Source organism: Pipistrellus kuhlii, unplaced genomic scaffold, assembly GCF_014108245.1.
Source record: "Pipistrellus kuhlii isolate mPipKuh1 unplaced genomic scaffold, mPipKuh1.p scaffold_m20_p_1, whole genome shotgun sequence".
Classification (NCBI taxonomy): Eukaryota; Metazoa; Chordata; class Mammalia; order Chiroptera; family Vespertilionidae; genus Pipistrellus; species Pipistrellus kuhlii.
Window position 1 is genome coordinate 45,644,631 of NW_023425404.1, and position 16,377 is coordinate 45,661,007.

The window sequence follows — 16,377 nt, forward strand, 5'->3', positions numbered from 1 at the left end:
GATTTTGTTGCCTGTGGATGCTTCCAGTATTTTTATGGTTTCCCATCTGATGTTTAAGTCCTGTATCCATTTTGAGTTTATTTTTGTGTATGGTGTAAGTTGGTGATCTAGTTTCATTCTTTTGCATGTATCTGTCCAATTTTCCCAACACCATTTATTGAAGAGACTGTCTTGATTCCATTGTATATTCGTGCCTCCTTTGTCAAATATTAATTGAGCATAGTGATTTGGGTTGATATCTGGGTTCTCAATTCGATTCCATTGATCTATATGTCTGTTCTTGTGTCAGTACCAGGCTGTTTTGAGAACAGTGGCTTTGAAATACAGCTTGAAGTCTGGTATTGAGATTCCCTCCTACTTTACTCTTCTTTCTCAGGATTGCTGTGGCTATTCGGGGTCTTTTATTGTTCCAAATGAACTTTTGTAGAGTTTTTTCTATGTCAGTGAAATATGCCATTGGTATTTTAATGAGGAGTGCATTGAACCTATAGATTGCTTTAGGAAGTATGGACATTTTGTTGATGTTGATTCTACCAATCCATGAACATGGTATGTTCTTCCATCTGTTTACATATTCCTCTATTTCTTTTTTCAGTGTTGTGTAGTTTTCCACAAATAGGTCCTTTACTTCCTTAGTTGAATTTATTCCTAGGTATCTTAATTTTTTTGGTGTGATGGTAAATGGAATTGCTTTTTTAATCTCTGTTTCTGTAATTTCACTGTTGGTATATAGAAATGCCATGGATTTCTTGGCGTTAATTTTGTATCCTGCTACATTGCCAAATTCATTTATTAAGTCAATTAGTTTTTTAATGGAGTCTTTTGGTTTTTTTTTTTTATGTACCATATCATGTCATCTGCAAATAAGGATAACTTTACTTCTTCTTTTCCAATTTGGATACCTTTTATTTTCTCTTCTTGTCTAATTGCAATGGCTAGTACTTAAAATAAAAAGCTTTTTTACAGCAAAAGAAACCATCAACAAAACAACAAGAAAGCCCACTGTGTGGGAGAACATATTTGCAAATGTTACCACTGATAAAGGTTTAATCTCCAACATCTACAAACAGCTTATACAACTAAATAAATGGTAGATGAATGATCCAATTAAAAAATGGGCAATGGACCTAAATAGAATATTTTCAAAAGAAGACAGAAGGAAGGCCAAAAGGCACATGAAAACATGTTCAAAGTCACTAATTATCCGAGAGATGCAAATCAAAACAACAATGCGGTACCATCTCACACCTGTCAGAATGGCCAACATCAACAAATCAACAAATGACAAGTGTTGGCGAGGTTGCGGAGGAAAAGGAACCCTCGTGCACTGCTGGTGGGAATGCAGACTGGTGCAACCACTGTGGAGAACAGTGTGGAGTTTCCTCAAAAAACTGAAAATGGAACTCCCATTTGACCCAGTAATCCCACTCCTAGGAATATATCCCAAGAAACTAGAAACATCAATTAGAAAGGATATATGCACCCCTATGTTCATAGCAGCACAATCTACAATAGCTAGAATCTAGAAACAGCCTAGGTGCCAGTCAGCAGATGATTGGATCCAAAAACCATGGTACATCTACACAATGGAATACTATGCTGCCATAAAAAGAAGGAATTCTCATCATTTGCAGCAACCTGGATGGAATTGGAGAACATCATGCTGAGTGAAATAAGCCAGTCAATGAAAGAGAAACACCACATGACCTCACTCATTTATGGATAATAAAGAACATTATAAACTGATGAACCAAAAGATAGATATAGAGACAGTAAAGCAACAAGTAGACTGTCAAATTACAGCAGGTAGGGTAGGGAGATCTGGGGGAGATAATAGATCAACTGAAGGACTTGTATACATGCATATAAGTACAACCAATGGACACAAAACTCTGAGGAAGGGGAGTATGTATGGGAGGGGGGGGGCAATGTTAAAATATGTACACAGGTAATAATTGAATAAAAAAATGGGGAAAAAAGATGTAAAAGACTATTCTTCTCTTGCTTATTGGAAGTGGAAGCTGGACAATATTTAATTTATTATGCTATGTGGGAGAAGAGCCCAGATTAAGAGTTGGGTGTTGTCTTAAAGGACCTGGAGTAGAATCAATAGGGGTTTGCCAGTTTCCATTAGAAATATTCAGAAAATTACTTCAGACCCTTTTGGGAAATAATAATACAACCAACTCTAAGACTGACTATCCATTTTCCAGCTATTTGCTATTAAAAAAAGTTTTCTGGTATTTTTCTGTTTACAAAATATATTTTCTCACTTAAAAATGGCAGCACAAAGTGGCATTATTTTAGGGAGGCCCCATCGGTAAGGAGAGTTCATGAGTTTACATATGCTTACATGGATGATTTGGAGGAAAGAGATCTTGGGCCTCTTGCTTCAAGATCCAGGCCTCCATTGCATTTACACCAATTGGAATCAAAGCCTCTTAAAATGGCAGGTGATTTGCATTTCCAGTCAGGAGACACAGGGGCTCAGCTACCTTTCCAAAGGAGTGCAGCATTATGTAAGAATGGCTTTATGGTGCTCAAAAGCCAGCCATGTGAGATTGTGGAGGTGTCCACCTCCAGGACTGGCAAGCACGGCCATGCCACAGTCCACCTGGTTGACACTGACATCTTTACTGAGGATAAATATGGAGATATCTGCCCGAAAACTCATAATATGGATATTCCCATCATAAAAAGGAATGACTTTCAGCTGAGTGGCATCCAGGATGGGTATCTATCATGGCTCTAACACAGTAGGGAGGTGCCAGAGGACCTTAGACCTTGGCAAGGAGACTAAGCAGAAGCATGGAGAGGGGATCCCCACTACAGTGCTTTCTCCCATGACAGAGGAGAAAGCTGTTGCAATCAAGGCCCTGGCAAAATATCTGGCTCCCAGGCTGGTGGTGGGGCAGTAGCGATCCTCCAGCCTGTGAGGCATCTTTCTAGCTTGGCCCAGCTCTGGCCTGGCCTGGCCTTTAGCTGGACTCCTACACAAATTCTTTGATGTTTCATCTTGGTCTTCCCTACCCCCCAAATCTGCTGGGGAGCCCCTGTTTTTCATCCTGCTCCCTTGGCCAGGAGTGAGCGAGCTATGGTCTTGGAGAAGCTACCCTCTCCTTCTCCCCTAGGACTACAACCCTGAAGGGGGAAGGGAGGAAGGTGCTGCTTGTGGATCTAGGCTTGTTTTTTTTCTTCCCCCAATTCAGTCTGGAATCAGAAAACCGTGCATTCTGGCAAATGGTCCTTGTGCTCTCCCCCACCCATCCCTAGTCTTGTCCTTTGCTCCCTCATAGTCCTTTACTCCAAACACTATCCCGTGGGAGCCAGCCTCCTCCCCATGCCTATGTCTCTCCACAAATTTCTTTAACGAGAGAGGAAAGAGGTGGAGAGGGAAGGTGCATGTGGGAGGACCCTGCCCTATGGGCTTCACACTTTGTTAAAATCAAACCTATATTTGCTTCCACTCCACTTTACTTTTATAATTTAAAGTAAGTATTTTTCCTGTTGCATTTTCTTGAATATTTATTTTGGAGGTGGTCTTGTATATAAATACTCTTACATGACTAAACATTTTTTTTTATTGCTTCTTCACACTTGCTTATTTGTCTGGATATAGAATTCTAAGTTCAAAAAGATTTTTCCTTAAAACTGGAAGGCATCAGTCCAATGTCTTCTATCATCCTTGTTGCAGAAGAGAAATTTCATGGTCTGATTCTTTTGTCTCTGGGACTAATCAATTTGTTTTTCTTCTGGAAGTTTTTAATGTTTTGTCTTTGTTTTTGGAACTCAAAATTTTATGCAGAACTGTGGGATCACTTTCTTTCATCCTGATTGGCACTTGCTGACCCTTTCACTTTGAAGAGTTATGTCTGACTCTGGCGCAGGGAAATTTTCTTCTATTTATTTGAATATTTCCTCCCAGTCATTGTTTATGTTCCCTTCTCCTAGGTTTTCTTCTCACATCTTTTCCTCCTCTTTGTCATTTTGGAATGTAGTTTAGGAGATTTCTTCAATATTATTTTACAGTTTGTCTATTAAACAATTTAACTTCCAAGAACTCTTTCTTGTTTTCTGTTTTCTTTGTTCCTATCAGCTTATTCTTGTTTCATGGGTGCCATGTCTTCTTTAATATCCTTTAAGGTATTAATGAGCATAAACAAACAAACAAACAAACAACCCCTTCCCCCACTTGTTTTTGATATTATCTCTTCCATTTGGGTTCTTCCTTTTCCTTTGTGCAATAGGTTTGCCTCAGATTTCTGGTGACTTATGGTTGCTAGCTTGTATTTACGAATAGAAGACTGGATGGATTAGTGTAGTTGCAAAGGTCCTTATCCCTGCCAGGCCCCTCCCTTAAATAGGAAAGCCAGTTTACAGAGAGGTGCGTCTTAGTCCATTCTGGCTGCTATCATAGAATACCATAGACTTACTGGCTTACAAACAACATGCATTTGTTTCTCACATTTTGGAGTCTGGGAAGTCCATGCTTAAGGCATCAGCAGATTCGGTGGCTGGTGAGAGTCTGCTTTTTGGTTCGCAGACGGCTCTCTTCTTGCTGTGTTCTCACATGACAAAAGGAGCAAGGGAGCCTCTTACAAAAAAGCTCTGGCACCATTCATGAGGGCTTCACTCTCATGACCTACATACCTTCCAAGGTCCCTCCAATACATTGGGGATTACGTTTCACATATAAATTTGGGGGAGATATAAACCTTCAGTCTGTAGCACTGTGTGTTGTTAGTCCAGCAATGTGGCCAACCCGCAGCTGCTGCAGTGAGGCAGGCTTTCCAAGGCCTGGTCTGCTGTAGCTTACGTGGAGGTTCAGAACCTCTTCTCTCTTTGATCTGGCACCCAATCCTGGTTTCCTTCCCAGGCGTGTTGCCTACTCCTTTAGTGGGCAGGGAAGGGGGTATGTGGCCCAAGTGGCTTAATTATTATTTAATTATTCTGGTGATGCTCCAGAACTAAGGTGACCAGATAACTTATTTTCCAAACTAGGACACTTCTGAGATTAAAAGGGAACCCTATTATTTCACCAAGACAATAGGCATAAACTGGACTGTCACCTTAGCCCAGAGGTTGGCAAAGTCATTAGTTAACAGAGCCAAATATCAACAGTACAACGATTAAAATTTCTTTTGAGAGCCAAATTTTTTAAACTTAAACTTCTTCTAACGCCACTTCTTCAAAACAGACTCGCCCAGGCCGTGGTATTTTGTGGAAGAGCCACACTCAAGGGGCCAAAGAGTCGCATGTGGCTCGTGAGCCGCAGTTTGCCGACCACGGCACCTTCTCAATCTTTGTATTTATTGACTACATTTTGGAATTTTTCTGGGCTTCATTGGAAAGACCCACTCTTCTAATTTTTTTTGGTTAGAACTGTTCCTATCTCCACCCCCCCCCCCACTTGATCCTTATTTCCATACTATTTTCTAGACTGTCTCTAACATTTATAAAGCTCTACTAAACCCCTCTTATTTTCCAGCATAGTTTTATTTCTATTCCTTAAAAACAACAATACCCATGTTTTCTGTCATGTTAGTGGGACCTGCAAGGAAAAGGAGGTAGAAAGATATACTCCGTTTGCTGTCTTGCACTGGGAGCTCTATCACACCACTTTAAATATGAGCTGTGTCACTATATTGTATATCTGTGTGGTGTATCATTTTACTCCTTTTGGGAACCCAATGCAGTGATAACGGTTGTGCAGCAGTGAGCTTACACCGGTGAATCCCTTGGTGAATTCTTGCCTTTTGTTACTCACTTTCTGGAAGGAAATCACGATGCCTATGAAAGATCGAGCATTAAGTCATTGAACCTCTGAGCAATTCTCAATGGGAGTTGTTTATGGGGATTTCTTTTGAGCTTCCTCTTATTGCAGGATATGAATTACTGCCGAGAAGCACCCACTGTCAGCGCATGAAAGAATGTCAACTCCTGCAAAGACGATTCAGGCCTATCTTAGTCAGGTTAAAGGCTGAAAACTGTAGGGATTTAGAACCAAAGCCTTTACTTTGCAGAGCTCAGTGAAGGGTTGGAAAATCTTCTGCCAGGTTTAGGCATGAAATCTCAGTTCAGAAAGACAAAACTTACTGGAGGCACAGAAGCAAAGATGAAGACTTAATAATAAGAATTTAAAAGCAGAAAGAAGACTTTCTGGCTCTAGTAAGATTTCATGGGACAAGAGCAATGTGGATACTCAGAAGAGGATCCACTCTTCCCTAACACAGAAATTACTTCTTTGGCCACTTTGGGAAAGGGCTAATCTCAGTCCTGGGGGAGGGGGGTTACATGGAGACACTGGCAGGAGCCAAGATTCTGCTGTTTGGAGTGAGTAAAATTAGACGCAAAACTATAAAGTTTTATACTTGGATATGCTTCATATAAATATGAAATAAAAAATTGATCATCATCTAAATGTATATGATCTGAACTAAAGCCAATTAATATGCAAATTAGCATATTCAATTTTTGATTTACAGCTAAAATTAATCTGTAAATTACTTATAGGATGCCAGTGGGCTTCATTGGGAAGAACCACTGCATGCAGAAGAGACCCCTCCCCCACCCTCCTAATATTAATACCCATTGTTTTCCTGTCAGTCAGCAGTTTTACTATATCTGAGTCAAGGTAGGGGTATATAAATATGGAGATATATATATATATATATATATATATATATATATATATATATATATATATATATTTCTTTTAAAGCTCTTAAGTCCCCTCACCCTCTAAAATACTATTTTGGGCTTTGATATTTTTGCACTTTGTTGGGGAATCAGCAAGAAACAATGGATGATGCTTTTACAGCCAGAGTTTGAATTGTTTCTTCCAGGATATGGCCGGTTAAAAGGTTGCCTCCTGACGGGTTCTGGATTTCAGAGTTATATATACATGATAGGAGTCATCAGCTGTGGACATCAATCCAATGTTGTTCTTATCAGCAGTTAGGTGAACTAGACTGAAAAACATGAACAGTCATAGGGAACTGACTTCCTTAGTTAGGTAAGAAGGAAGCCATGTAAGTGAATGTCAGACAAATACTCTTTAAATGGTAGAAACTCAACTGTAACCAAAGACAGAGTGTCATTTGTCAGGAGCATTCCTCAGAGGTGAACTTCATACTTGGAATGTGAGCCACAGGGGCTGTAGAGACATTTAGATTCTCCTTGGACTGTTGGGAAAATGTAGTCAGTTCTTATAACTTATGGTTCCTTGCATATAGGGGATAGGTGTGATGATATGTTCCTTTCTTCCTTCCCCACCTTTTCATCTCCTCCTCTTTCTCATTTTGCTTCATTTTGCTATTTCCAGCTCTGCTTATATTTTCTTTCATCTTCGTCTTTCTTTTCTCACCCCTAATATGTGCTTCTAAGTTACTTTCCACCTCCAGTCTTCTTTATCTCTTGTGTGTACCTACTCTAAATTCAGACTCTTATCCCTATCCCGATACTTTCTATCACCTGTCACTTATCCAGGCAGAGAGTTATAAGATTCAGGTATTCACAGGTGAGATGGTTAAGTCATTAAACCATGAGAATCTAACGTTGACATCTGGTGATTGGTTGGCTGACCTTCTTCCCATAGCTTTCATTGTTCCCTCATTATCCTTTGTCAGTGCTGGACCCGGCAAACATGGAACTTGCTACCCTTACCACAGAAATATGTTCTGCTGTTGTTTCGGGGCACCATCTTTTCCTGCCCTCTACAAATTTTAATTTCTGCACTATCATACTCTTTGGGGTTATTTTCCGTTTATTTTATTATTTGTACCTGTGTTTGCATATGCTTTTAGTTTGCATATGTCCCATGATAGCAGCCACAAAAATCAGGGCACCAGAGAAAAATATAGGAGGACTTTTCTGGAAGATACAGATGATCTAGAATAGGGGTGTCGAACTCAATCAGAGAAGGGGCCAAAATCTAAAATCCAGCCTAAATCGCGGGCCGAATGGTTTACTGAACAGTCATAAACTGTCATTGTGATGGAAACGCAGCGGAGTGCAGTGATGACAGCGCGGTGCGGGCCACATTGCAAGGCCTGGCGGGACGGATTTGGCCCGCGGGCCTTGTGTTTGACACATGTGATCTAGAATGAGGCAGAAGAGGAGTGCTAAGATTGCATTCATGAGGCTTCGTTCATGAACCTCTCCGTGGGCCCCTATGAGTGAGCCAAACAAGGGGCCTGCCCCTCAGGCCAAAGCTATGGAAAGCAAATAGGTCTCTTTTTCAGAAAGGCTGGAAGTGTGTTTCAGTTTGCCATCTGTGCAGTGCCCTGACGATGGTAGTCTGCTAGGAATGGAATTTCTGATTGTTACAGCCCCATGGGCCCCAGGAATGAAAGTTCCCCTGGCCTCCAGAGCCGGGTGATCAAGGGGCATCCCCTGGGTGGCAGCTGCAGAAACCAAGTCACAAGACATAAAATCCAGGGCACTAGACATGTGTAGAAGCTCCCCTTCAGGAGATACTGGTTCTGGTGTATGGCAGAGGTTAGTGCGTGAAGATAGTGCCCACTGGTTGGAGTAAGGCAGAAGAAGATTGAAAAAAAAGAGGGAAGAAAAGGAAAAGAGAAAAAAGAAGAAAAGAACACAGAAAAAAAAAAAAAAAGGAGGAAAAGAAAAATAAAAAAGGGAGAAAACAAAGATGGCACCTCCGGGCTTTCGTAAGGCAAAGGTGGAACAGGAAGAGGGGCCCGCCAACCTCCCTCCTGGGGAGTATCCCAGCAGGCACCTCTCCTCAGGCCAGTGCTTTAAACCAGCAAGTGAGTCTTTTCACATCACCTGGGAACTTTCGAAGAGCTGCTTCTATGCTGGGCGCTGGGCTGGGTGAGTCCTCAATTCACTACAATACCCTTCTCTCATGGGTGTGAGCCCCACTGGTCTTCAAAGCCAGAAGTTTTGGGGGCTTGTCTCCCAAGCGCCAGTCTTAAAAGTTGAGAGGCCCTGGTGTGAGGTTCGAACCCTTTGCTCCTTAAGGAGAAGCTCCAGTTTTGAGTTTCCTTCTGATTGTGGGTGGGTGTGGGGTGTATGGTAAGATTGTGTCTCAGCCTCTCCTTCCAGCTTTGATGTGGTTTGCCTGATGTAAAGGGGTTGCTCTTCCAGTTTTTAGTTTTTTCCCCCTGAGAGGAAATGTTTTCATACATGGATATAGATTCCGTGTGTCCATGGGAGAAGGTGAGTATGCAATCTTCCTATATGTCACCATCTTGAGCCAGAACTCTTCATTTGCTTTCAGAAGAGGTTTTATTTTTGGCTACATCTTACTGAGGGCAGATCTCAGTCTTCAGATGATGTGGAGTTCCCCTCAACAGCCTGGGTGGTTTACAAATATTACATTTGACTCTTGACTCCGTGACCATAAGGTCAGCAACTTCACTGGCTGTTTCAGGATGGTTTTGTTTGGCTATGTTATACTTTATGACTTTGTAGCAAAAATAAAAATAAAAATAAAAATAATAGAAATAAAAATTAAATAAAAAAAAAATCCTTCCCAGAGTGGCATTTGATTTTCAGCAGCTCCTTCTCCTTTAGGAACTACTTGAAGTTAAGAGAAAGGGTCTTTGGGTAGCTGAAGTGTGTAGAAATTGGAGACATGTAATGTTTTGCTTAATGGCTGGCATCAGAAAGACAATGAGAAACATTTTAACTTTCCATTTTTGGACTTTCCAATACATGTTCCAACATTTAGGCTGGGGAAAAACCCAATGCCCTTCAGATTTCAAAGGAAATAATTATTGTAACCTTGATGAAATTCAAAGTAACCTAAGAGATGTTAGTTTAATGAGTTATACGTTTCTTTGGGTTAAAAATTTAATTTAATACCTGACGTCTCTTTCTCTTTAGAAGTGGAGCGGATGGTAAAAGCCAATGACCGCGAATACAATGAAAAGTTCCAGTATGCAGTGAGTAGAATATTCATAGCAGACTCATGCTGTGTAGGTCTTACCTTAAGGGTAGTAGAATTGATGCCTTCTAGAACTTTAAGACTTCACCAGACACTTTCTTTGTTAGCCCATTTTAATAGCAAGGTGTCATATCTAGCTACATATATGAAAGCCTAATATGCAAAGTGTCACCTTGGGAGTTCCAATGACTGGGAGTTCAATTGCTCGCTATGACGTGCGCTCATCACCAGGGGGCAGCGCGAACTGAAGGAAGGCCCCGGATGGCAGCCGGCAGCTGCTAGGGACCCTACCTGTGCATGAATTTCATACTCTGGGCCTCTCGTGTTTCCATAAACACAGAACTTAGGAGCATTTATATACTTATTTCTATTTTTTTTTATGATTATGTGTTTTTCTTATGATGACAGGTATGTGAAGAAAATGAAATATCTTTCCCAAGAATTCATGCTTAGTGCACTTTGGTGCCCATTTGAGCACTAGAATAGATAGGAATAATATGAAATGCGTCTCCATGGTAGTACTTAATGATTGAAGTGGTGGTAGTGGCTGATGGGGGTGATGAATGGCATTTGGAGGATTTTCTCTAAGCAACTCAGGCTGTATGTAGGAGAAAGTTCCCAGATCCTGAATGATTATATTTACTAAGTGAGTGGTGAGAAAATGACTAGTTAAAATGTGTTCTTTAAGTTCATCTACATAAATATTTACTGAGTGTCTACTAACTGACTGGCACTATTCTAGAAACTTGGGATACATGCGTGAACAACTTCAAGAGTTATATCATGGGCCCTCATAAAGATTTCCTCATTTTTCTGTGACTCAACCTAAATTGCTACATGAAGTCTTTTATTAGCTCTAAAAAAAAAATAATCGGTAGAATTGATTCTGTAGGTGACATGTGGCCTCTCCAATTGAGCACCAGCACATTAAAGGAAGAAAGTCTCAATTCAAAGCGGAGCTTGATGACTATTAAGGCTTAGAAATGTGAGTGTCAAAGGGAAAATTGCGGCAGTGTCCATCCAGGCACTAGCCAGGGTAGAGAGAAATTTGGCTAATGGATTATTTTTAGTATTTGTTTTTCTTTTATTTAGCATTTGATTTGTTTATTTCTCTGAGCATTCTATTGGTAGGTCTTTCCCATATAGGGGGATGGGTGCATTTGGTTAGTGCAGCTTAATACTATTAAATTTCAACAGAGGTAGCTAACAACTACTCTTCTGTGATTATAACTTAATGTTCAATGTAAGGTTCCTTATAGGAGGTCAGTACACTGTCTCTGTGACAGATTTATCACTGTAAATTCATATATTGGCATTCTGATTTTATTCATCCATCTTGAAAACTTGGTTAAAGTAAGTCTGCTCTTGAGAGAAGGAATCATTATCAGGAGGCAGATGAACATGCTTCTTAGCCTGAAAGAGAGAAGGACTATAATTTTTCATGGTGATTAATGTTTCTCTGTGTGACATCTAGTCATTTAGCTCTCTGGGCATCACAAGAATTGGCCCCCTGCCTTTCTGTCCATTCTATAGCCAGTCCTTAAACATAGATATTGATCCTTGAAAGTCTTGACCATCAAACCCTAAATCAGAGGTGTAGACATGTGTATATTTTAAAACCTTAGGAAAAAACAGAAATAAGTAATCATGGGATAACCATGCATTTAAGTGCTTAGCTATATTTACTTGTTTTCCAACATATAAAAAGTATTTGCATTCTGTAAGTAGAAACTCTATAAGGGAAGTCATATTTTATTTGCATTTTGTAGTTATAGTTCTTTGTCCTTAATTTATGAATATTTCAAATGTACAGAAAAGTACAGGAAATAATATGACCTCTATGCCCACCACCAGGTTGAATAGGTGTTAGTAATTTGCTGTGATTGCTTTAGATCTTTCTTTCTTTTTAAAAGTAATAACATGCCAATGATACAGAGATGAGATGGTTTTCTCTAGAGCTTGCATGATATTGAACAACAGCACACAGATGTGTGGCTATCGTGTTTTCTGTTGTGTTTCCTAACAACAAGACAGTAGAATAGTTGACTTGGGTGGTGAATACACAATACAGAATATAGATGGTGTGTTATGGAATAATGTAACTGAAACCTGTATAATTTTGTCACTCTAATTTACACTAATAAAAAAGTATTGGGTCGGCAACTACGTAATTGCGGATTTTAAAAAGAAAATCAAAGACAATTTTTTCATGGAACTAAATAACTTTATTCTGTAATGTATTGCCCATTTTGATCAATGACCTTTTGCCATCTTTCAGGCAGCATCATAATCCCACGTTCAAAAAACTTCTGGTTTTTATTAGCAAAAAACTGAATCAGGTACGATTTGACATCATCATCATTATTAAAATTTTTACCATTCAAGGAGTTTTGTAAAGATCGAAACAAAAAGTAATCAGATGGTGCAAGGTCAGGACTATATGGTGGATGTGGCAAAACATCCCAACCAAGCTCCATTAATTTTTGCCGAGTGACCAAAGATGTGTGTGGCCTTGCATTGTCATGATGGAATAGAACACCTTTTCGATTTGTCAATTCGGGCCGCTTTTCTTCAACTGCATTGTTTAATTTCGTTAGTTGTTCAATGTAGACATCAGAATTGATCGTTCGGTTGGGTGGTAAGAGTTCAAAGTAGACAATTCCTTTGTAATCCCACCAAACTGATAACAAAACCTTCTTTTGATGAATATCAGCTTTTGATGTTGTTTGAGTTGGTTCACCTGGCCTGCTCCACGATCTTTTCCGCTTGATATTGTTGTAAACAACCCATTTTTCATCGCCAGTTATCAGTCGTTTTAAAAATGGATCATTTCCATTACGTTTCTTTAGCAAATCGCAGCTGCTAATGCGTTGCGTTAACTGTGATTCTTTCAGTTCGTGAGGAACCCATGTATCGAGTTTTTGAACATAGCCAAGTTGTTTTAAGTGATTTTCAATGCATGTATGTGATACATGAAGCTTCTCTGCAATCTCACGTGTTGTACTGTGACAGTCCGAATTGATTATTGCTTTGATTAGGGCGTCATCAACTTCAACTGGACGACCAGAGCATTTTTCATCTTTGAGTGAAAAATCACCAGAACGAAATTTGGCAAACCAATTTTGACACTGCCGTTCTTTTAAGGCTTCGTCACCATAAACAGCACATAACTTTTTATGAGCTTGCGATGCGTTTTTCCCTTTGCGGAAATAAAAAAGCAAAATATGACGAAAATGTTCCTTTTGATTTTCCATTTTTCAACAAACACCAAACGAAAACTACAAAACAGATCAAAAAACTTTTTTTACTGATTAACAGCTGAATAGCCAACTATCAAATAACAAAATGTGTTTTACATTTGTACTACGTCTGCAAACCTAAAAATTCAACTAAAGCCATATATGTGTGAAATCCGCAATTACTTAGTTGCCGAGGCAAATTGACCGTACTTTTGTGACACCCACCAGCCAATCAGGAGTGTGTATGAAAATTAACCCAACAAAGAATGCCATGGCGATGATGCAGGCATTTCACACCGCCCCAGCCGCTCTGGGCCTCTAGGCAGTGTGGGAAGGCGAAAAGGTGGCTCCAGCCAGAGTGAAGGCAGTGCCGGCAGCCAGGGGAAGCAAGGCCCATTCTTGCATGAATCTTCGTGCATTGGGCATTTAGTAAATTTAATAAAAAATAGAAAAAGACAATAGAACTGTATTCTGCAGCTGCATCAAATAAAACATGACAGTTCAGTCACTGAGTTTGTTCTTATCAAGGAAAGAACAAAACCCATAATGGGCCAGCAAAACCAAGAATGACAACACAGGCTGAGAAAGGGGATCTGCAGTGTAGTGAGGGGCAGGTCTAATGACCACGACAGTGGCTCAGAGGGGATGAACCAGGTCCTCCTAGAATGAGCATGGGTCCCCACTTCTAGCATTCAGTTGGAGGTTTCTTGATTTGGAAACTCCCAACAGCATGGTGGGTCATACATGAATCGTGGGGGCCTCTTTCAAGTCTATATTTTGGGATAATAAAAGTACTTATTTCATCTAGTTATTGTAGGATTGAAGGAGAATAACACGCAATTACCCTTTGAGCCAGTCTATGTAGATATGGGATTTGATTGTAAGGCTTTTAAATATCCTTTTAAGAGAGGCAGAATCCAGGGGCCTTTTGCTTATCTTTAACAGTTAATACCCCATATGGAAATGGATTTGAAAAGACCCTAATTAATCCCAGGGAGAATGACCGTAATAATTGAAGAAGTAATATTCATACCTAAAGGCTGAGAAGGAAATTGGAATAAACTGAGACTTATTATGAAAAAGGTGAAAGGAGAAATGATAAAGGCTCCTCAAGTGTAGTGGAAAGAGTGTTTTGGGATAAGAGAGACAATAATTTGAATCCTTTCTCTCTTATTTCTTAACTTTTGATCTTGATTTGTCTATTTCTCTGAGCATCAGAGTTATTTATTGAAATGTGGAATTTTCCTCATAGGATTATTTATTGAAGGATCAAGTGAGATAATTTATATAAAATATTTGATAATAGTAAGACTAGCTAATATATTAATACTTACTATGTACCTGTTAAAAATTTTATATGAATTTTTTTCTTAATCCTAACATGGCTGTGGGCAAGTACTCATAATAAATCTTAGATTCCCTGTAAAGCACTGGCTAAAGTAAGTTATCAGTGATAAGAATGTTAGGAAGATACTGAGAAATTGGCTAAAATGGTAAACTTTTTGTAGCAGGTAACATGCCCCAAATTAGCAAATCTGTGATATTAAAGATATGAAAGTTGCTGATAAATTATGCAGATGATGCAAGAATAGAGAAACAAATGTACCTAAAACAAAATTACTGATGATTGTGGTAGTAGCTATTTCACCTCCTTGCCCCACTGAATAAGCTATGTGGAAGTGATAATAATCCAATGAGATACTTATTGATTATTTACTCAATAAAGCATTTGATGAGAAGATTTTCCTAATGTTCTTGTACATGTTAACAGTGATAATAATAAAATAAAGTTAGCGACGATGATGATAAGAATAGCTTACACATATATAGTGATTACCATACAAAGGGCATGGTTCTAAGAACCCTACTATGTTAAGCTTATTTAATCTCACAACTCCATGAAGTTTTTCACTTTTATGTATTAAATAAGTGTCTCACTTTTATGTACAAAAACAGAGATCTAAGTTAAGTGGCTTGCTCAAAGTCACACAGCCAAATAATGATTCCCATTCTCACAGTTGTGAGTCCAGCTGTGTACCAGGTGTTTTGCACATATTGCTAATCTTCCACCAAACAGAGAGATGAAATGGGGCTTCATTTAGTAACTGAGGTCACAAAGCTAAGAGGTGGCAAAGCTGGAATGCTAATTCATAGTACCAGATTCCAAAGGTTTCTTCCCCCCCTCCTCCCCATGATTGGTTCTTTTGACCAATCATGAAAAAACAATGAACAATAACAAAAACAAAACAAAAATCTCCCAAATCTCTGCTCCTTCCCTCACATACCTACTGGCAAAGTTTTTAAACTCTGGAGGCAAAGGCTGATAAAAGTGATATAAAATGTTACAAATGTGAGGCTAAGAATGACCTTACATTTTATCCTTAGCATTTGTAGATGAGAACTTGGGAGAAAAATTTATACAAAGCTCAGATGAATGGTGTGATTTCCACAACCTCTAAGCCTGGCCAAGAAAACTTTTCTCTTTGAAGGCCGACGTAAGATATTTCAGTACCTAGAGAACCTTAATTTAACAACAAAGCCTAAAGTTTCAAAGTACATTATAGGACATAGCACAGGCTTAAAAACTATTAAAAGTACTTTCAAAAGGTAAAGCATTTAGAACATAAACAAAAGACAAGGTTAATAATTCTAAGTGAAATTAATTGGTGAGTTAGACATGATATTGTGAAAATTAGAAGGTAAAAGACATAAAATTACAAGAGGAATTTTAGACTGCCAAGATGTGTAAACAAAGTAGAATTGGAGAATGGAGGGACAGCAAGCCAAGTGCTAGAATTATTATTCTCATTATAAAGGAGTTCAAAGGTTTCTTGGTTAATAATAGGAATGAAAAATGGAAGTAATGAAAACAGTATTGTATTAAAATATGTTAATATTAAAAATGTTAGAGTGGGCCAAGGCAGCTAGACTCATTATCCCTATTAAAAGGAGTTCAAAGTGAATGGTAGTAGTAAAAATAGTTGTAGCTGTATTAAAATGTGTTGATGTAAAAGAAAATAGTCTGAAAATGTATTAGATTAATTAGAGCTGTTTTCTGGCTTCATTCAAAAAGAAAGAAATGGTTTTAGAAATCATTGGTTTCCACTAGTTCTTGTTCTCTCTCAAATAGGCGCAGACACACTCTACTCTCATTCAAATTCTTAATGGAATCTGAGAAGGGAGATGAACTCATTTGAGTGATAAGAAAGTTATCCAGCCTCAAAC

The 16,377-nt window shown here is 39.0% G+C and overlaps 2 protein-coding genes across 7 annotated transcripts in view; both read left to right on the forward strand.

Moving 5' to 3' along the window:
* The window catches only part of ATP8B4 (ATPase phospholipid transporting 8B4 (putative)), a 229,102-nt gene that overhangs the window by 20,146 nt on the left and 192,579 nt on the right, over window positions 1-16,377 (forward strand). For all 6 annotated transcript variants that reach the window (XM_036442585.2, XM_036442537.1, XM_036442619.2 and 3 more), the window contains exon 4: window positions 9,853-9,911. In XM_036442585.2, coding sequence (XP_036298478.1) covers window positions 9,853-9,911 — 59 coding nt within the window. The remainder of the gene's footprint in view (window positions 1-9,852; window positions 9,912-16,377) is intronic.
* LOC118721525 (eukaryotic translation initiation factor 5A-1-like) lies at window positions 2,020-3,278 on the forward strand. Its single transcript, XM_036442644.2, is given in 2 exon segments — window positions 2,020-2,778; window positions 2,780-3,278. Coding segments are annotated over 2 exon segments (564 nt in total). The 5' UTR covers window positions 2,020-2,353; the 3' UTR covers window positions 2,919-3,278.